Here is a 21,537-nt window from a genome sequence, read left to right as displayed (position 1 = left end):
AATGTAGAGAACACTTTAATTTCCAGAGGTACAGCATCCTAAGTGAACTGGTGTATGTAGCATTCTTATCAATTTAAATTGACTTGACTAAGAAAGATAACAAACAGGGAAGGTCAAGGTGTTGTACATTACGTAAATATTTTGATTGAGTTCACTTTCAGCAAATGGATTTTCCTTTTATTTTGTAGGAGTTTAGATAACTTAACGATAGTGTTAAAGACATAGTTTAGTGTTCAGAAATTTACTCCATGTATATACATTGATCTTAAACCTTTGTTCCTTTTTTGGTTCTTTTATATAGGTTGTTAATGCCTGATTGTTAATGCCCCATTGTGGTATTTTTTTTGTTACTGTTTCTTGCAAACTGCATTGGCTTTAACTTGTAACTCGTAACTTGTAGTCTCCGTTTAATTGTTCCCATTATGTTCGGTATATTTTCAGTCTCTGTTTCTAGGTTAAAGATTGACGTTCCTGGTTTAAGGTCCAGGCATGCAACTTAGAAAAAACCAGGAAACTACAATCTTAAAAAGACCTTGTACAGTGATTTTCAATTTTTAATGGCATAAGTATGAAGTGAACAACAAGGAAATGGGCTTATCCGGGAAATGTTGCATGCCTGAATGTCCTTTGTTCATCCTCATTGGTGGCCATAAGTGCTCGGTTGTTGACGATTTATTCATCCTTTCTCTTGAATTTCGAAACTTGTTTTATATTTAGCTCTGGTCTTAAATTCAGGATTCTGTAAGGTTGATTTGTTTGCCAGAAATCTTGATTAATTTTAGTATTAGCTCTTACTTAAATCATTTACTTTTGTTTGGTTGACTTCAAATAAATAGTTTTCTTTGGTTCGTTTCTCAGAAATATAATTTGTTTTCCCTGTCTCTGTTCTAGAATTATCCTGCGTTTTCTCTTCACCCGTTCTTGGTTTAGATTGAACTTTTGTTTAGATTTATTTAATGTTGGAGTTCCCACTGTGTCACTTTTCGGGGCTACATAAGCACCACATTCCACTACAAGTGACAAAACAACAAAGCACTACATGTATATTCACAGGACCTACAGTTTAAGCCTAGAAATTCACACATCAGAATTGTCAAACAAATAATATTTACACAGAAAACGAAATGTAGTTTTTCGAATGAGCCTTTAATTTAACTTTGTAACAGGTATTACAAAAATATATCTTGAAATGCAAAACTTCAGCAAAAGTGATCGGTACAACAGGTTGAAGACACCTGTACACATGACAAATCAATTCATGTTTGTTTGTTTGGCACAGTGTAGAAGACGAGAATATAATTAACGGTTTCTGGTTCCAGATAAGCTGAAAATCAGCGAGGTAGGCCTACTCATTATTTGGCTTTCTAGATATTTCGAGAACAGACTACACAACCGAAGGAACATGAAATAGCAGTAGAGTTGACGTCATCAAGTCGACACAAGTGGGTTCCTATCCTGTCTTACGTGACAAGATATTCATCTTATCTGTGGCTAAAGGCCTTTCTGCACTATCGTGTCCGCTACCCATGTTGTATTCAACAGGTGCACCATAATCAGAACCAGGTTCCACTGACCACAGGTTAGCAAAGGCATACCGTTCACACTTACACCGGTGTGTACATAGGTCTGTTGAAGATTTGGATTTTCTATCTAGGTACAGCCTCTCAACCCTGGTTGCGGCTGCGAAATTTCTTTTTCCAAACGAGATCAGACAATATCAAAAGAGGGCTCTCTCTCTGCATTATGCATATTCATGATGTCCAGGGATATTAGAGAATAACTTATATAACTAACGATTGGCAGCTCATTCGTGGACTGGTTGAAAAAGCTCTCATTGGATTGTACACGTTTTCAATCGAGGCCGTCCTCGATTTGGTTCCTGTCCTCAATTCTATTTGATTTTGCAAGTGTGTCCTCGATTTACACCATAAACGAACGCCACTGATTACTAGCGCCCATTGGATAAATGCTCAAGTTGAGTTAACTTCCGGTTCCAGTGGTTCCAATTCTACTTGGCCAGTGGGCATGGTTTAAACTGAACTGACGTCACACTAACGAACCTGCTACGTATTCCTTTGTTGTCAAGGAAAAAGTATCTGGAGATATCATCATGCCAAACTTAGCAAACTCACAAATTGGCAGTCAGGCAACCGAAGGCATTGTCCAAAAACAAATGGCTATCCCTGGACACATGTGGCAATTGGCAGTGGCACCCATGCGATTCAGATGCAGTGTAACTGTGCCAAGTTTGAATTGAAATAACTCAAGTTTCTCAAACAACAAGCCTGCCAAATTTGACGACAAGTTGACGTCGTTCACAATGAATCACCACCTGATCGTGAGTAAAACGCCACAATTCCTGAAGTTCCAAAGATTGAGAGATTTTTTTTCAGGCACTGTGGATTGTGGAACAAGCTGATTGTAGGAACTCATGATCGCATAAAACCCTGACAAAAATAGAGATACAAAACTACCTGCATAATTAATGGAAGAGTTGGTATTAATACTGCTTCCCTCAATCGGGAAATGCTGAGTGTTGTGACCTCTGACCCAGCTGGGTCAGACCATTCAGACAAAAGGGGAAAGCAGGGGTACTTTGGTGGTGATGTGCACCAGTTTTCCTTTTATCTTGAGGAAGTGTCGCTTGAACTCGATACCATCACCCTGAAAAGTGGAAGGTTTTGGAAATAAAGACGATTCAGTGTTTCGAATTAGACTTTGGGAAAATGTCCAACAAAAACAATCATGATGGGAAACTGACTTGGTTCCCTTTTAATTGAAAGTAAACATTTCAGCAACGTTCAGCACATGAACCATACCACACCATTCTCCAGGTTGTGTTGCAAAATACGTTTGTTAATAAACGCGCAATCCTATTTCCCGCAAATATGCATAACCAAAGGTTTCCCAGGTGCTAAGTTATGGGCATTTATATGTGGTTCACAAAAAACTGTGCATCAAAAACTACTGTCCTGAATCGAGAGTTCTTGGTTTCATATTCCGCTTTTTTTGGGGGGGGGGGGGGTTGGGGGGGAGGTCTCACCCTGTATAGGCTACTTAAAATACAAAATCGGCGCCCAAGTTGAAATAGAGGCACTCCAGTGACATATTAAAGACCGGAACCGTGAATGTATTACCTTTGATAGTCTGAAGTCTACAAGTACTTTGTCGTCCATCTCGTGCAGGTGAGCTTTGAAGATCAGCGGGTTCTTTCGTCGATCCAGAGATGTGATTGTGACCTGCGTCAAACAAAAACACAAAAAGTACTCAGTCACACAAAATCAACAAGTCAATCTGGACGATTCGAGGTTAGAGCTGAATAGAATAGAATCGATTCCAAATTTGGAATCAGAATCTGTCTTTAAGCAGTGAAACAAAAAGACTTAAAGTCTGCCACGTGCCAATGTGGGCCATCAAGCCGGCGTTTATCTCCGGTTTCAGTAGCATGCAACGACTGAGAATATTTCCACTCCCCCTGGATGGGATGCTAGTCCATCGCAGGCTGCTCCCCAGCTAATGCCAGTACCCATTTATACTCCTGGGTGGAGAGAGGCATGTTGGGTGGCTTGCCCAAGGACACAACATATGGCCAGCAGCTGGATTCGAACCCCTCGCCATCTGATCATGAGTCACGAAGCCTAACAACTAGGCCACACTCCCCACTCAGCAGGCATTGTCCAATAAGTATTCTTTTAGTTATACAGGCTAACATATCTGACCTGTCTTGCTGTTGTCGTTTTCCAGCTGTAGCCCATCTTCTCTAGTACGGCGGTGAGTTTCTTGATGGTTTCGTCGGGGCTAAGTTTGGTGAAAACCCTGGTCATGCGCTTAACTAGTCTCTGCATAGGTGTCTGTCGGGACAATGGGAAAGAACAAAAACAAAGTAATTATAGAAACTGAAGAAAAAAAAAAACATTGCTGCTTGTGTTGGTCTTTAATCTTTTTACTATTGTGAGGAAACCAAAATAGAGCGCGTCCCAAAATACCGGCATTTTTTTTTTTCGCGAGGCTCTAGCATTGGCACAGAGACACGTACATGTACCGCCATTATTGTTACACCATTTTAAAGCTTGGAATCTTAACTTTATCCCTAGCGACTATAAGGTTGATATGGTCAGCTTGAATGAAGTGGTACTATTTGAATACAAAAGGTTGTGATTAAAATTTGGTCTTGAACTTAACTCTTTATGTCTATTTTTTGCTCTGTTCTCATTTATCAAACTGAAAGCCATTTCAACACAAGACAAAATGGCACTCCATACCTGAAATCGTGCATGGATACTTCTGAAGCATTTGTCTCAAGTTTTTGTAACATTACCTTGAAGAAACTACATAATAGAACAATCTGAAAACACTCTTGCAGCCTATGTAAGGTTGATGTATGGTCAGCAAAACACAAAAACATGCTAGCTTGTTGAAAAGCAGTGAATTACATCTGTGTTGAGGGTGTTTGGCGTGTGGTTTCCTGGTCAACTTAAGTCACCTTTGGATAGCAGCAGGGGGTGGTTTCTTGTCGACAAAAGTCGTCCATAGTAAGGATAGGGTTAAAAATCCACCTAAACCTGGACTGTTCGTTCCTGGGGGATATCCATTGGGATGGATCGACTTAAGTCACCTATGGCTAGCAGCAGGGGGTGGTTTCTTGTCGACAAAAGATGTCCTAGAAAGGAGAGGGCTAAAAATCCACCTGAACCTGGACTGTTCGTTCCTGGGGGATATCCATTGGGATGGATCGACTTAAGTCACCTATGGCTAGCAGCAGGGGGGGGGGGGTGGTTTCTTATCAGCAAAAGATGTCCTAGAAAGGAGAGGGCTAAAAATCCAACTGAACCTGGACTGTCCGTTCTTGAGGGATATCCAGCAAAGTTGTTGACTCACCTGTGAGCTACCGGGCGTTGACTGTATCTGACTACTCAGCAGCAAGGAGTCAATGTGGACCGGCTGTGAGAAGCTGACGCCGAGGATTAACTTCTCCACGGATTCTTTGGTGGTTTCTGGTGTGGGCATGTCATGGACGGCGTGCGGTATGGGCTGGGAGCTGGAGAACGTGGCAGAGTTCTCTCTGTTTTGTTTTAACAAACGGGGAAGACATGAAAAGGGGGAGGATTGTAAGGACTGGAAAACAGTTATGACTATAGACCTTTATCATGCTGCCACCATTTTCAGTCATGTTCCCTGTACCCAATAACGTACTGAATGATAATGTTTTGGTGCACAAGGTACCAGACTATTTTTCCTTCCAGCCTTGCTTTGGTTACGTTGACTTGAATTGGAAAAATCTAAATGACTGCAACATGATTATGGTCAATTGGTCAAAGGTTTTCTATTCAAAACTGCAAGCGGAATAATTCTAAGTTGCTTTTTTACCAGAAAGATGAAGTAACAATTAACAAGGGATGAATGAGGACACAGAGCATTTCAAATGAATAGATGGTCATCGCCTAGAGATTTGGAAGACTTGTGATTGAAAGTGCCCAGCGTGAGCGTGAGCGTGAACGTGAATGCAAATTTGTGACATCACGGCATATTTCCGTGCTGTGAATTTGCAAAAACTTAACAGATATCAACTCCAGCAAATTTCGCAGTGAATGTTTGGGGACGTCAAATTCGCTTCGCATTCGCATTCACGAGATTTATGAAACAGCCTTGCCAAGGACTGAATTACAGTTCTGTATCAAACTTTTGTCCAAAATGCTTAAGATGAAGAATAAAATTGGGCTGCTGTGTTTACCAGCACGATCATGAGTTAAGAAGCATTATCTTTATTCCCGAAGAACGTTTTCTTGAAATCACATTTTCATTTCTCTTTTTTATATTATTATATTTTTCTTTTGTTTTGTTTTGTTTCACTAGTTTGTGCTTAAGCTGTACATAGACACAAATTATAGCCAAATATTTTTTCGAGGTTTCAGCGCTTGCGACATTTCGACAGCAAAAGGCAAACAACTAACAATACTCTGCACTCTTACCTTCTGATAGATGACGTAGGGGAAAGGTCATTGCCTGAGCAGACACGCTTGAATGAACCGGAACTTGTTGGTGAACTGGATGGGGGTCTGTGAGGCCAAGCTGGGAAGAAACCACCAAAATGTTTTTAAATAAAGTAGTAAACCAGAATATTGCAGAATTGTCGTGAAGTCCATTACATGTGATTATTAATCCAAGCCAGTCACAAATCACACCACGAAACCAAGACAATCCTTAACCCTTACCACCCCAACTCCATCAAAATCCATCCCCAATTTTGGGTGGATTTTGGGGGGCTTGGTCCAGAAGGCCTGGCGTGACTAAACATTGATGGAGTATGATGGACTTTGGCCTAATGGCCTGAAGCAGTGCTAGGGGTATCTGATTGATTTTGGCTAGCTTCCTGTACTACTATTGTGATAAAAGCCATGTTTAGCAAGTCCATATTGCGTCAGTGGTGGATTCCATTATGTCAGGTACAGTTTTATACTTGAAGCACAGTGATTGATGGATTTTGATGGACAGATCCTAGTAAAAGACGCTAGGGAGTTAGGGTCAACAGCCGTGTTACAAGTCTACCAATTAGCTATTTACGTGTCAGACCACGAATCGAATCACAAGTCTGTCGCAAGTCATACTACATGTCAATTACAAGTCAAGTCACTAGCAAGATCTCTAGCAACTGGAGATGAAACCTTTGTTGCAGTTAATTTGTGATTTGACTTGTGATTTGACTCAAGATGACTTAACAACTCTAGAATATTGACATCCATTTCTTTGTTAGTGACTGGTTTTACATCAATGATTTAACCCAGACGAAGATGTTAGAATGCTTATAACAATTTTTGAATGGCAATCAGCCTGCTAAAGCAGCTTTTCTCTTTGTCAAAAAAAAAAACATTTTCAAGGACTGCGCAGCAACAACCAGAAAAAAAATTAACAACCAACCCCTCCCTTTGTAATGATAATTGTTGGCTTTGAATGACACGATCTATCATCTGTTTCAGTAATTTGTTCATTGATCTTAAAAACAAATTGATACTCACTTTTGCCATTGTACCATCTGTCTTTCCTCAGTGTGGCTATTGTGCAGCGCTTGGTGGGAGACTCCGTCAAGATTTTCCGGAGTAATGCTGAAAAAAAAAGACAAACAAGAGATGAACAAGATGTGCTTAAAATACTAGGAAATCATTGTCAGTACAGGGCACTGAAATAAATAATACATTTGTAATGCATATACAGGGTGAGTAAAAAAAAACCACGAAACCCAAATGTCGGGACTATTGTTTTAGTGAAGTTCTGCATGTAGCACTTTCCAAAATCTGAGATATGAAAGTCCATAAGCTTTCTTTTAGTACAAGAATTACTCAAAAAACTCATGTACTTTTCAAGTTACGGAATTTTGAACACAACCACTGTGCGTTCTTTCAGCAAAACGAAAAAAATTCAAGCACATCCCTATGTGATTTGTTTTCGTTTTGCTGCACCTTTTTGTGATCCGTGGACAGAAGTTTAAAACGGTGGTTGTGCTTAAAATTCCATAACTTGAATATTACACGAGCGATTTGAATGATTCTTGGACTAAAAGAAAGCTTATGAATTGGGCTTTCATATCTTAGATTTTGAAAGTGCTACAAGCAGAACTTCACTAAAACAATAGTGCCGACATTTGTTTTGTTTTCACCCTGTATAGCGCTTTCCATCGTAACAACAATCTCAAAGCGTTTTTCAAAGCACATTTCCACACTATACAAAGATAAGGAAACAATTGTGTGCACTGGGAAGTAACAACAAAAGAGGAAATTCTAAGCTATACAAGACTTCATACCGTGTTTCTCAATTTTTCACGGCACAAGTGACAAACGAGAAAATCACCTGATCCGATGAAAAGCTACATGCCTTTAAACAACAGAGCATGCGACACAAAAGTCACACAACTAAAGAGGAAATACCAAGCATTAGGCCTACAAGACTCTTTGCAGTCTTTTTACAAGGGAATCAGAAAGAGAGAAAATCAGTTAATCCAAGGGAAAATTGCATGCCTGAAGCCAGCTAAGCAACATTCTGACTTCTAGGGTGGTTTCTTCAATTTTTAATTTTAACAGGACTAAAATCCAGCCTTTTTCGTCTTGTTGAGGCATGCAACCTTCGTCAGTTAGTCTATGGAGCCCATACATTAACAACAGTAATGAAGGTATTTTTTTTCAGCTCAATCTCCACCTCAATGTAGTTCGATTTTTTGCGAAGGCAAAAGCTTTGATCTGTTACCTTTTGTATCAAAGGGGGAAAGATTGAGGTTGAGTTTGAGACAAAGATGGGCCTTGGAAAATAGCCCCCAAACCCACCTAATGGCAAGGGATCGATCTTCTTCCATGGCGACAGGTGCATCTTCTTATCCAACCAATCACGAAACTCCTTACATTCGTACGTCGGTTCATCCCACGGCAGTTCTGTTACCAAAATAGAACACAAACAATTCACATGGGCAGCAACACGTGTGTCTCTTCAATGCTATACTATACACAAGGATATTAGTGGACACTTGATATTTTTTCCTGAAATTGGAGGTATACATGAAAATTATAATACATGTACACGTGTACATATATTTTAAAATTTTAAAAATATGTAGTTACAATTGAAAAAATAAAACACCTAAAATCAGCTGAATTTGGAGGGTCTAATCTCTGCTCCCCTTACTGAGAAACCCCAAAAAGGACAATTATGTTGAAAACATGCCAATATGCCTTCTAACTCAGGCATGCAACTGGGAATTTAGAGGGAAAAAAAACAAGGGAATTACAAACCACACAAGACTTTGTAGTGTTTTCCAATTTGTAATGGCATTCATGAGAAGTAAGAAACAAGGAAATCAGCAGATCCGAGAAAAACTTGCATGCCTGCTAATGCCCCCTCCCCCCCCCCTTCCTGGGAGATAAACACCCTTACAAAAATGTTCTATAGAATTCTTTAGAACGTTTTATACAGTTCTATAGAACTCTACAGGCTCGCCAATTCTCTATAGAATTTCTATAGAGGGAGTCTATAGAAATTGTTTACTCTATAGAATTCTATAGATTTCTAAAACAATTTTTTTCTATAGACCCCAAATTTCTATAGAAAGGTATAATTTCTATAGAGAAGTACTTCTATACAAGGATAATTTCTATAGAGAAGTATAATTTTTATAGAGAAGTATTTTTCTATGGCAAAGTACAAGATTATCATTTAATATTAAAAAAAAAAAATAGAAGCCATACATCAATACATTTCCAGCGAGGAAATGAGGTTGTTTGTTAACCATTCATGCTACATGTAATGTATTCACGATCTTCATGATTTGCATAGCTTGAACCATGCTATATAACATAGCGTATGCAGGAAATTTGTCTTTTTACAACTACAAACTATTCAAGGAGGAAGGAACTATTCAAGCACATACAGAAATAATTATTTAGTTTTAGAATGTGAAAGAAGAAACTTAAGTTCCATCTGCATTTTTATTGTAATTAATCCTTCAAAAAGAGCATAAATCACATTACATATCATACTTCATATAGCAATAAAATCATCAAGTCAGGATACCCCTCCTTATGCAGCTCGCCCCAGACGCACCGGATAAACTAGGAGTTAGAATAAACAGAAGGCTACATACTTATCCAATTACCCCCCCCCCCCTCCTCTGGCCAGCCCCACACCCAGAATGAGAAGTGACCACCTGCTAAAAGCAAGGTCAGGTTACAACCACTTGTATTGCCTTCCGCTGGTAACCAGTCTCACCCAACATGTTTTATAGTTCCATGCACGGCATGTACATGTACACACGACCTTGCATACCAGTCAGTACCAGAACAGAAACTGCCTGTGTAGCAGATTTGAATTCAGTCAGTTGGACCAAAGTGGACCATGGAGCTATGGTGGGAAGGATCGAGGAATGGGTTTGCTGGAAACAAAAAATACATGTATTGTCATGATTGTACTTGTTTGTACAAGAAGTTTGAGATGAAATTGCTCAAACCATGAATGTTGGCAGTAAAAGGCATGCCTATGGAAACTTTCAAGAATTAATTGCTGTTCTTGCAAACACATTTGATGGAGATTTAACTGTGTGCCTCCATGGTCATGGTGTAATGTTGCCTACATCTCCGGATGATCATGATTTGCACGGTGCTGTACTACTCTGCTAGAATTACGGAAGACGTGATCAGGTCTGGGGGAAAACGATGGTGACTGGTGAGTTAGAAGATTTGATTTAAAACCACCTTAAATTGTTGCAAAATAGAATAGTGACATTATATCAATATTTTATAACAAACTGTCAATGTTGTTGTCTCAGTCATGACGGTATAATACAGTTCGTGATTACCAGATTCCTTCCTCAGCAAAATTGCAAGAGAACATCAATTTTTAAGAACTACAAAAGTACATGTAACTTGTCATGCTTGTTTAATATGGGTCAATTCTGCCCGTCCCATGTTCTGGGTCGCTATAACTCCTTTTTGACATTTGGGATGTTGGTCTGTCGTACTTAGCTACGACAGACCAACATCCCAAATGTCAAAAAGGAGTTCTAGCGACCTAGTTAGTGGGACTACTTCTGCCCAAACTCCCTCCCTAAACCATGGAGAAAGTATTCCTCCATGACTAAAGTAAGGGGTGCATCAATAGATATAAATAGGGTCGAATCAACAAATAAGATTCAGCTGACTTGACATGTTTGAGGAATAAGATTCTGAATAAGAACAGCATTGAGGAATAAGATTCTTAGGTCATCATGGCCATGTTTGTTGGTGGACATTAATTTCATTAACATCACACTTTTTTTGTAAAAATTATCATTTACAAAATGAACAATTCATTTTCCCCACTGCAGACTTCCTCAAATGATACATCTAGAATTCTACATCTACCTGTCTCCATGATCCTTTGCGCTACGCATGGATATGATCTACCAAAAACTACCGAGATGAGCTGCAGTATGTGCATGTACAAGACAAAGACTGTCTGACTGCTTCTGCCCCGGCTCTGCAAATTGGAGGCAGCGGCATGCATCCTTAACAAGCAGTTGGAATCATCATCCTAATCTACAAGATGTCAGTTCCGGAAACTACAATGGACATTACTTTTAAAAAGATTATCATAAAGTTTGTTCAATACATACACACATGAACATGCAAATGATATACAGGTATGTCACAGCTTGATAGAATGACTCTTGGAAATTACGATCAGTACTTTCCTTCAAACTTCCAATTCTAGTTGTCAAACGTGTCTGAATACCATTGCCTTTCAACAAAGCTCTATGCATGGTTTTACAAACTGAATATAGGCATGGATTGTTGCAACCATCACAAGTCTTTCATGCATGTGTCTTTCTTGCCAAATTTATAGTATCCCTCTCAGGAAAACAATTCATATAAAAATGTGTTTATTTTACTTTTTTTAGCCCAACTTCTGCAAGTTAACAGGAATCTTTATTAATTTTCAACCAAATTTTTCTCAATGAAAATGTGAAAAATGTCTGCAAGAATTGTATTAAATGTTCTATTGAAAAACCTACATGTATCATATTTCTAAAGAATTCTATTAAGCGAAGCTTATAGAAAAGGGCCAAACTTCTATAGAACTTTATTGAGTTCTATAGTCTATACAGTGTTGCAAAACAAGCTTCACATTTTCTATAGAGTTCTATAAAAGGTTTTTAGAGAAATTAGAAACTTCTATACAATTCTATAGAGTTCTATAAAATAGTTCATAGAAAAAGTTCCAAATTTTCTATAGAGTTCTATATAATATTTTTATAGAAATTACAGAAATTCTGAATAAAATTCTATAGAGTTCTATAAAATAGTTTATAGAAAAAGTTCCAACTTTTCTATAGAGTTCTATAGAATATTTTTATAGAAATTGGAGGTAACCTCTATGAAATTCTATAGAGTTCTATAGAATATTTCATAGAAAAAGTCCAAATTTTCTATAGAGTTCTATAGAATATTCTAAATAAAACTAGCCTTATTTCTATAGAATTTTGTTCATTGTTCTATAGAAAAGGTATAATTTCTATAAACTTCTATAAACCGCTGTATAGAATTATGGCCCATTTTTCTATAGAATCTCTATAAAATCTCTATAAAACCTTATAGAAGACTTCTAAAGAAACTCTATAAAATTTCTATAGACAAAATTCTATAGAATGCTTTATAGAATTTCTATAGAATTCTTTCTTATAGAATTCTATAGAACTTTTTTGTAAGGGCACCCCTCTTGATCCAAACCTGGATCCGCCCTTGGGCTAAGTTACGTTGCAAATCAACTATTAGTTGACTTTTGTCATTGATGTAACTTGCTCTTGATGCAGGAAGGACCATGTGATGTTAGCTACAAACCTCCGCCCAGCATGGCCACAAGAATGATCCCACAGGACCAGACGTCGGCCGGCTCGGCAGGAAACTCCTCCTTCTTCATGACCTCTGGAGCGACGTAGGGAGGCGTTCCGCAACACTTGGCCATCAGACGCTCTTTGCCTTGGTGCCGGAAGACCGTGGCTAGACCAAAATCTGAGATCTTTAGGTTATCTGGAAACAAGTTACAAAGACGAGAACATTAGACAATATCGGCATCCGGGAAAGAAAGTGTCAAGTATCCGTATGATGATGACTGATACATGTAAGCATACGCGAGGTCGTGTTCAAATTAAAAGTTTGGCACTATGCCAATTTTATGTGTGTACGTACAGCTGCAGAGGAAGCAGAGTCATGATTTATGTCACAAAAATGTGCGAAAAAACGCCACGAAAACTTCACTCTTAAGAACTTCCAACTGCAATCAGACATATCTGGTACATTATTAAATTAAGAATGAGAGGTTGATATCATTATTAAATCGAAAGAAATTTTCAGCGAAAACACGGTCAATTCATAGGTACAGATCCCATGTCAATATAAAGCCAGTTTGGCATGCGCACAATGATATGGGACACGGGTCATTTGGGATAATCAAACACTCATCGAAGGCGCATGAATGCGCACAGCGACGGGCGCACGACGCTCGCGTGTTTATTACAAGCAGAATGGGCGTCTGCGTAACATCGCATGTCATCACGTCAACGATTTTATCCCGAATGACCTTTGACTGCTTCATCGAGAAACCGAACTGGCTTATTGGCTTCCATACGTAGTTCCATTGCCATTCTGTCATATCACATATGAGAAGAACCCACAGAGTGATGATGTCACGCGTTGGGCCATCAATTCTGAGACAGTGGGAGCTAGCCCCATTGAACAAGTGCCTGTAATAGTGTGTGTTAACACTTGGAAAAGCTCACAACAACATTTCAAAGTACAACAAATTGTAAAAATTTCAAAAAATGTTCATCTTACCGTTATCATCCAGAAGTAAGTTTTCTGGCTTCAGATCTCGATGGGTCACACCCTTCTTGTGTAAATACTCAACGCCGGCCATCAGTTGAACAAAGTACCGATGGGCCTGCTTGCCTGGCATACCAATATCAGGCTCTGCGAGACAAAACAAATTCTTTCAATTTTATGGGTGAGTTCCTCAACAATTTGGACCCAAACGCGTAACACCAGCAGTTTCTGTTCATCCAAGGCAACAGGCTGTTGGTGATTTATGGTAAAATATTCACGTTCATATACTCAAAGAAAAAAATACCAATTCTATCAAAGAGCTCTCCCCCGCTCATGTACTCCAGGAAGAGATACTGAATGTTGCCTTCTCTGCGTTGGCCGTAGAAGCGAACAATGTGATCGTCGTTCATCATCCTGTGGACGCAGACCTGCAGAGGGCAGAGGGCAAAGATCAAAAGGTCACCAGCGAATACAAACAGAAACTGGACATGCTGAAGAACAAGACTGCATGAGAACGGGAAAACACCTTTAGAGTTTTTGAAATCGTATTGGTTGCGAGCCTTGATGATGCATACTTCTATACAGTCTGACTGGCCTACTCCAGCACACTAACACCTCACAATGCATCTAGTGCCCTATTCATTCACACAGTTATATTTAAATTAGATTGACCCCAATGTCACTAGTCAATCAGCTTACTTTGCTCTGCCCAGACTCAGACTCCATGTCTGCCGTGGGAGATACCGAGACAGGTTTAAGACCCAATACACCCTTCACTTACAATTCGTAATCCCTCCTCGCCGGCTGATATCTATAGCCACGGCTTGAGGAAAGGCTATGTGCCGGAAGACAGCTAGAGCCGCATTCCCGAACGTGCACATTTCATTCATCATGCAATTGCACTTGATACAAGATTGGCATTGAATGGTGTATTTTCTATGAGGGAAAGTCGGGTGAACTTTCCTTAGTCATGAAAAGTAAAATCTATTCAGTGACACCACTTTCTGTTTTGAGTTGAATAAACAAAAATTGAGCACAGTACACAGGCTTTTGTTCAGTGTAAGTGCGCTCATTATTGATGGCTACGCTCGGCTGATCACACTGGGCTACCTGTACAACACGAATGCACCCTCAGTGTGAATACCAGCGGGCCGGCAAGATATCGAAAAAAGTATAACATCCTAGACAGGTTAAAGTGCAAACTAATTTTAACTGAACACAAAAAACAGCCTGGATATTTACAGTTATTGTACAGTTAATCACAAGTCAGTCACAAGTCCATCATACGTCCAGCAACATGTAGATCACAAGTCACTTTAACATTCTGGTGACATTAGCAACCGTGAGTGAATGCAAGCGCGAGTGAATAAATTACAACCGAATGCGCTTACCACGGTGATTTAGCTGTGACTGAATGACTTGTGATTGACCTGGGAGACTAGGGAAGGACTTGTGATGCACTCATCAACTACAAGACTTCTGGCGATGGGATTTACAGGTACCTCTTTGCGGACATTCTCTATGGCCCCTTTGGCTTTGTCCAGACTGAGTATCTTGACAGCTACAGCCTCCTGTGTGCTACGATTGACCGCAAGCTTCACCCTGGGGAGACACAACACAATCAGCATGATCCATTAAATGCAAACATACAATTTTGCTAAATTTTACCTCGTACTCTGAATCTGCTGCGACTGTGCGAGCATGGTGCGAGGAATAATTTATGGATTTATAAAAGAAATAACAGTAAACACGTTTGTACACTATCTGGTCTCGATTCAACAAACTTTATTCTTATTCTCACTCACTGGAAAATATATGCATGAAATGAGTATTTTGGTGGCTAAAAAAGTTACATGCACGTCGTGCATGCTCAGTAAAATAGCTACGTGCACAAGCAAAAATCTACATGCACTGGTGCATGCGTGCACCCGGGTAAATCGAGCCCTGCACTGATCGTATGTCTAGATTCTTGCATATGTCTTCACATTCACAAATTGACATACTATAAGTTATAAATCCTGCGAGCGCGAGTGGAATACGGAATAATATAGTGCGTCTGGGAAAGATTTCCATATACGAAGTTCACTAATTTTCCTCTGTATTGACTAACAAGCCCCCAGATAGCAATTTCATGTCATCAAAGTCAATTTGAGCAGTGAGAAAATACAAGCATTTTCTTAGAAAACACTTAACATTTTTCAGTCCAATCTCATAGGGTTTGTACACAGGGTGTTGAGTGAACTTCGTATATGGAAATCTTTCCTGCGTCTGTGTCCCACAAACCACGATGCCGAAAGCCGAGTGGTATGTGGAACACAGATGCACTATATTCCATGTTCCATGAGCGTGAGCCTGATAACAAATTTATCTTCAAGCAAACTTGACGCACAATAAAGATGAAACGCACGCTGTACACAAACTTCAGCCCCTTATCCTATACACGTTTGTGTTTGTTCAGAATGGCGCGCGCATCTTGGAATAGCGCAACACGTGGAGTGCGGTATGGACCGTGGCCGTGCTAGTACATGGTTATATGTAGAACACAGATGTACTACATTATTCCGTGTTCCATGAGCATGAGTGCAGAAAAACTGGTTATATGTAGCACGGCTTGTTGCCATGGATCGACCAATCAGGATCAAGGATTCAAGTTTACTTGAAGATAAATGTCCTTATGCCTTCACAATTTACAGGCATGGTATGTAAAGCACCATGGTGAGATATTGAAGACATACTTTCCATGCAGAGACACTGCAAAACTTTCCTTTTTTGAAAGATTTAAATACAATATACAAATGAAAAAAAAAAGATTATGAAAATATGAAACGCGAACAGTGCAGTTCCTGACTTACTCTCCGTACGCCCCCTCCCCCAGTGTCTGCACAAAGTCCCAGCCTTCCACAAATGGAGTCACCATCTTGGACTAATTATGTCTGCAGAAAAAAAAGAGTATCAAATGGGCAGAAATGGCACTTGCGCGGAAGGTCAATCCTGTAAATAATCTGTATACATGGTATTGGTATAGGGAATCTCAGACGTTACTTTCCCTTTTTCAAAACAATCCTCCAGCGTGTCCTGAGCCAGAGCCTTGAAGTTGAATTAAACAATTGGAATTGTTCAGACCAGTCTCATAGGTTTGTGCACGGGGTGTCAAGTGATGTCTAGGTATGAAATTTGATTTGTTTTTACTTACAAAAATATCAACTCATCGTCGACATGATTAATGTTGTGATTGACGAAATACATAAATCCCGCGGCAAGCATGCAAGTGCCGCATGCATGTTGTTATTGGACCGCTACATTTTACATACTGGAAAAAAAGGTAATTATGGGAATTCAATTTTCTTTAAAAATATCAGTTACTAATATGAAATGAACATTAGAGAAAATAATGAAATATAATATGACTTACACTTTCTTTCAAAAGAGAATGCACTTTAAAAGTATATAATAAGACTTTTTTCTAAAAGCGTGAACCTCCTGTCACAGAATAGAATAGTCCTTTATAGTCAAATACCTGTCGTCATGTTAACGCTCTCTGCACTAACTTACGTACATTTATAATAATCGGAGTCCAGTTACAAGACATGTTCGTTTGAGTATTTTTATATCTATTACTGTCAACCTCGTCCCCAGTTCTTACTTTATTTCCAACCGCATTTCCAATAGTAAACCCTGGATAGGAAACTTTCTTCCTGTATCCTGATTGGATACCGCAATTGGCTAGTAATGGATTTTTATCGTGTACTTGGTGCTATATATTCACAACGTGCAGTACGTATTTTCGCGATCATTCGTCCACACCTTCTCAAAAATACTAATTTCCTGTCCAAGTTGCTCATATTAATATGAAATATGATACTGCATGTTGTCTCGATAAGATCTTAACAGTTTAATTTCAAAAATCGTGTTTTCGTAACTCACGCCGTGCTCGCGCTGCTACGAATTGACTTTGTTTTTACCCCAGACACCGCATACCAAAACAAACGCTAATGTGTAACGTATATCCAGGCACCAGACTGTTCCTCATTTGCATACGTGTGCAAAAATCTTGCACATGCAAATGATCCAATACCAGGATGAGAGAGCATGTAGTGGTGGGCGCGTACTGCTCGACACCCTGGGGACGAGGTTGCTATTGCTGTCTAATTGTAAGGTTTGTTGCCATTGAGAGGGCGCTCTTCACAATATCTGTAGATTAAGAGTACAGTTGTAGGAATGAGGGCGGTATCACTGCACTAAGGTGTGCATCAGTAATAAAAATATTTTTAAAAAGGGAAAAAATAAGTCTGGTTGTTTGTTGGATTATTTACATTAAAAGGGTCTATGAGATGAATTTGTATTAAGATCGCATTGCATGTATGTGCAGCTTTCTACTCCTTTAAAATTTACATTTCTTGTCTTATCCAAATGTATTGGTAAGTGCACTTCTTCAAACGTTTCTTAAGAAATACTTTTCCGGACAACTGATGGTGCTGTTGCTTTGATTGCATTTTAGGAAAACAACGCTAAGCTTCGGGGTTTTCTGTTCAAATTGTGAACCCAACTTTCTTGTTCATGGAAACAATTTTGATAACATTTGCTACCTGGATTACTGCCATGCACTAACACAACAATCGAATCACCACAGCAAAGAAAAACGTACAAAAGCAAATTATCCAAAATGCGGACGACTGTTTGTGCTGAAATGGCAGTAACATTGAGGCTTTGATCTGCCCAGAATAACATCACACTTTTGCTCCTAGATATGAACATTTTCATGAGCATAAAAAAACCACAAAAAATTGAAAATAAGGTGAAATGGGATACAAGGGTACATTTTAAAGGATTACCTTAAAATCAATTATTTGTTGAGGCCCTATAAATTATCTGATGCGCGATATGCGGACAGCCTTTTACTTATTTATATCTTGGGGGGGGGGGGGGGGAGGGGGGAGTCCCGCGGGCGGAAGAGGGGGGGGGGGACTCCAAGTGTCATCCATGTAACGGAACCGGCCGAGAGCTTCATGACGAACTGAATCTGCGTGTCCTTTTATACTCAGCACACTTTACGCGACCCTGCGCGAAGTAGAGTTGAATTTACTAACTGTGACCCAGTCTCAACGGCTGTCTATTGCTCGATTGCTGTCAGCACCAGGGCCTACGCCCCCCCCCAAAAAAAAATGGTCGTCACTGCCCCCTCCCCACCTGTCGCCCCCACTGGAAATTTGGCAACCGCAGAAAAAGCACAGTCCAATAAGTGACCAGGATAAATGCCATTTGGCACGAGTCCTATTCTCTCAATTTTTTTTTCACGAAAAGCCTGTTTTCGCGAGTGGCCTTTTATTTTAACGTCCCGTAGAAATTTAGCGACACCTTTAAACTTTGAGAATTGCTTGTTTTTCTACATGTATTTCATTTTCAATGGAGAAATCTTCGGTGGCCCTACAGCTAAATATCTTTCTCGTGACATACTCCGATTGTGCGCCAATGCTTGCATCATTAAAGGCACAATTCCCCCAAATGTTTCCCTAATCTGCCCCACTAATATTACCAGACGTTTGGCTGTGGTTATACTGTGTGGCTATGTGTTTGTTCACCCAACCAGTCTTTCTTTCAAGAACGACATCACGGGACAGTGATAATTTGTGCCCGTATTTTCGATTGAAAATAATAAAAAAATCTCTCCAAACAACACAACGTTTCATGCGACATTTTTAATCTACGATAATTCAGGATGAAAGAGAAGATCAGTCATGTAAGATGACAAAGAAAATTAAACCAAAGAAAATAAGATTAAACAAACTTAAAGAATCACAAAACAAAAAGTAAAATGCACAAATTAAGAAAAACAAATTGAAATTGTATTGAGAGACAGCAATCGGGGATAACGATGAAAGGAAATGTAAAATTTCAAATTTCACGACACCAATTCAACATTTCCTGTCATCGTTACAGTGATAATTTGTTGGTGGGAACGTCAAGCACCGTCAATTAACATCAATTCTTATGAATCTCGTTTCAAAAGATTAACCCTAGTTTAGTCTGTGTCATGTAAAATTTACTGGATTTGTTTTATTTTAGGAAGCAATTTGCTTTGAATTAGTCCATCAACATCTCACCTTTTGAGTTTTGTTGTACTTTGACGTAATGAACAAGACATGTTATAGAAACTGCAAAAGCATTATATCCTGGAGATAATTTCAACAAGAAACTTAGAAGAAATTGAACATTAAACAGCCAAAAAAAAAAGATTTTAGATATAAATTAAACAGTAAATGAATTAAAAATTAAAAATAAGGTGTCCAGTATAGTCAGCTTGCTATTTCTGCTGGAGTCCGTAACATGAGGAATCGTATTTTGAATTGAATGATTCTTTGTGCGTTGTAGTTCCGAGACACATCACAGTTCGTTGGTTCCTTGCTTTATGGAGATAATGTCATTGGTGTTCAAGGTAAGAGTAGATCATTTGCAGCTATCCAGAAGGTAACGGACACGGATGACCAACTTAATGTTGAAAAGCTTACTTTGTTTAAAGACACGGTAATGGCACTCTTTCGGGCATACTGTTATCTTGAATAAAAGGGTAAAAGAAAGTCATTCCCAAAGATGCGTCTAGAGACGTATTTTTGGAAATATCCGTTAGTATAGTTGGTTTGTAATTTGTGGAAGCCGTGAATGGGTGCGCTCCGACGTTGACAGGACGAACTCGCGCCCTCTGTTGCTATTATTTGTCAGTTCAGTGTCTGACATCGCGTAGCTGCAATCGGTTGAATGAAAACGTGTCCCGGACGTTGATTTTAGGCCCAATGCAAAACATGACTCGGCAACTGTTTGATTTGAAACCAAGATCCTAGAAAATTGTTTTCTTGGAATAAGCATCATTCACAGCTCTAAAAATTTCACCAGGTTAGTTGTTAAGTTCCGTCTTAACATTTTCAACACCTTTATTGCTTTAAACGAAACCAAATGCACAAAATGAATATTTGATTTACCCTACCCTTTTAAAGTACAACAGCTGATTAGTTCACCGTTGCGTTTGGTCTTCGTCCATACTTCTCAATATTAAACCTGGACACCTGGTAAAACGAGCAAAGGCTAAATACTAAATGTTAAACTCGAATCCTGCAGGTTCGTAAACGTTGAAGCCACAAAGATGCAAAGTGGGTTAAGTCTTAAAACGATTTCTTTTTCACCGTGTATAGCCTGACAGCAGAGCAGTCTCTACAAAGAAATTCAACCTTTAAGTGATTCTGTTTGTGAGTGTTAGTTTGGTGAGACAGTTTGGTAAGATCATAGCCGATGCCATCGATTGCGAGGGCTTTGCAGGTTTGGTGTGGCATTATGTTCTGACGCATCTCCGTGGTCATCCATTGCGGGGTCGATTTAATTTGTAGTTGACATCTTGCACATGTAGGCGAACGCTCTGCTGCATCCGATGTCATTCCATCTGTCATCGCCATCTAGCTCATGCCGCATGTGAGCACAGTCCTCAGCATTTTGGGAGTTGTCGGGCTGGGTTGAAGCCCAGTCGGTGAAGGTAACCGCTGATCCATCTGTCCAGATGTACTTCCCTTCCTCTGCCTGGTCATTCAAGCCGATCCACAGGCCGCCTGTTGTAGTTGTGCGGACCGACTTCCACATCGTCAGGAGCAGATTATTCTCCTCGGCGCTGGCTATGGACGCAAGGTGACCCTGGCCGACTTCAGTGAACTCCTGGCAGTGGCTCTCAGCTTCATCATAGGTCGTGCCAGTGCCGAAGTACCGGTAGCAGTTGCCATTGTAGAGAGTCCACATCGGTGGACATTTAGGTGGGCACTTCGACGAGCAGTCTGGTTGACATGCCGCGGCAAAACCCACTAACAGGACAAAGCACAAGGCCCGAACGAAAGCCATGCTGTTTACAAGTTGTCTTCCTTCTCCGTTGACTGTCACAAGCCAAAATGCATGTGCAGAGTGAGGCTAACAGATGAGATGGCACCCTTTATTAACCCTCGATTGGTCTCAGTTTGGTATAATGCACGCCTAACATGAAGGCTTCAGTGGCGTCGAGCGTCACGTGGAGCGTTTTGATTGGCCAATGAAAGTTGGAGGTGTGGCCATCAGGGCCATCTTTCCCCAGAGGAAACAAATGTTTAACATGTATCACTGGAAAATACGTCTCACGTCAGATTCATATAGTGCCATGATTGGACAGTACTTGTCACGATTTGTGAGTTTCATG

At 39.8% G+C, this 21,537-nt stretch overlaps 2 protein-coding genes across 4 annotated transcripts; both read right to left on the bottom strand.

Moving 5' to 3' along the window:
- Positions 1 to 1,489: 1,489 nt before the first annotated feature.
- Positions 1,490 to 16,627, bottom strand: LOC119735754 (serine/threonine-protein kinase Chk1-like). Of its 3 annotated transcripts, XM_038209671.1 has the most exons (13): positions 16,528 to 16,603; positions 16,187 to 16,267; positions 14,837 to 14,936; positions 13,639 to 13,762; positions 13,347 to 13,481; positions 12,354 to 12,542; positions 8,313 to 8,417; positions 7,014 to 7,100; positions 5,970 to 6,069; positions 4,879 to 5,062; positions 3,720 to 3,851; positions 3,138 to 3,239; positions 2,569 to 2,664 (listed from the first exon to the last, which is right to left on the bottom strand). In XM_038209671.1, exons 2-13 carry the CDS (start codon positions 16,249 to 16,251, stop codon positions 2,569 to 2,571), a joined length of 1,419 nt encoding a protein of 472 aa, XP_038065599.1. In that variant the 5' UTR covers positions 16,252 to 16,267; positions 16,528 to 16,603. The 3 variants fall into 3 exon arrangements, with proteins under 3 accessions (XP_038065598.1, XP_038065600.1, XP_038065599.1); XM_038209670.1 differs by lacking the exon at positions 16,187 to 16,267 and having other exon boundaries at positions 1,490 to 2,664; positions 16,528 to 16,627; XM_038209672.1 differs by lacking the exons at positions 16,187 to 16,267; positions 16,528 to 16,603 and having other exon boundaries at positions 1,490 to 2,664; positions 14,726 to 14,936.
- Positions 16,628 to 19,015: 2,388 nt separating this feature from the next.
- LOC119735753 (alpha-N-acetylgalactosamine-specific lectin-like) lies at positions 19,016 to 21,308 on the bottom strand. Its single transcript, XM_038209669.1, has one exon. It carries the CDS (start codon positions 21,207 to 21,209, stop codon positions 20,700 to 20,702), a length of 510 nt encoding a protein of 169 aa, XP_038065597.1. The 5' UTR covers positions 21,210 to 21,308; the 3' UTR covers positions 19,016 to 20,699.
- Positions 21,309 to 21,537: the final 229 nt, after the last annotated feature.

The sequence above is a fragment of the Patiria miniata genome, unplaced genomic scaffold, assembly GCF_015706575.1.
Source record: "Patiria miniata isolate m_02_andy unplaced genomic scaffold, ASM1570657v1 HiC_scaffold_29, whole genome shotgun sequence".
NCBI lineage: Eukaryota > Metazoa > Echinodermata > Asteroidea > Valvatida > Asterinidae > Patiria > Patiria miniata.
The sequence above is the reverse complement of the archived record's forward strand: the minus strand, read 5'-3'. Positions and strand labels throughout refer to the sequence as shown.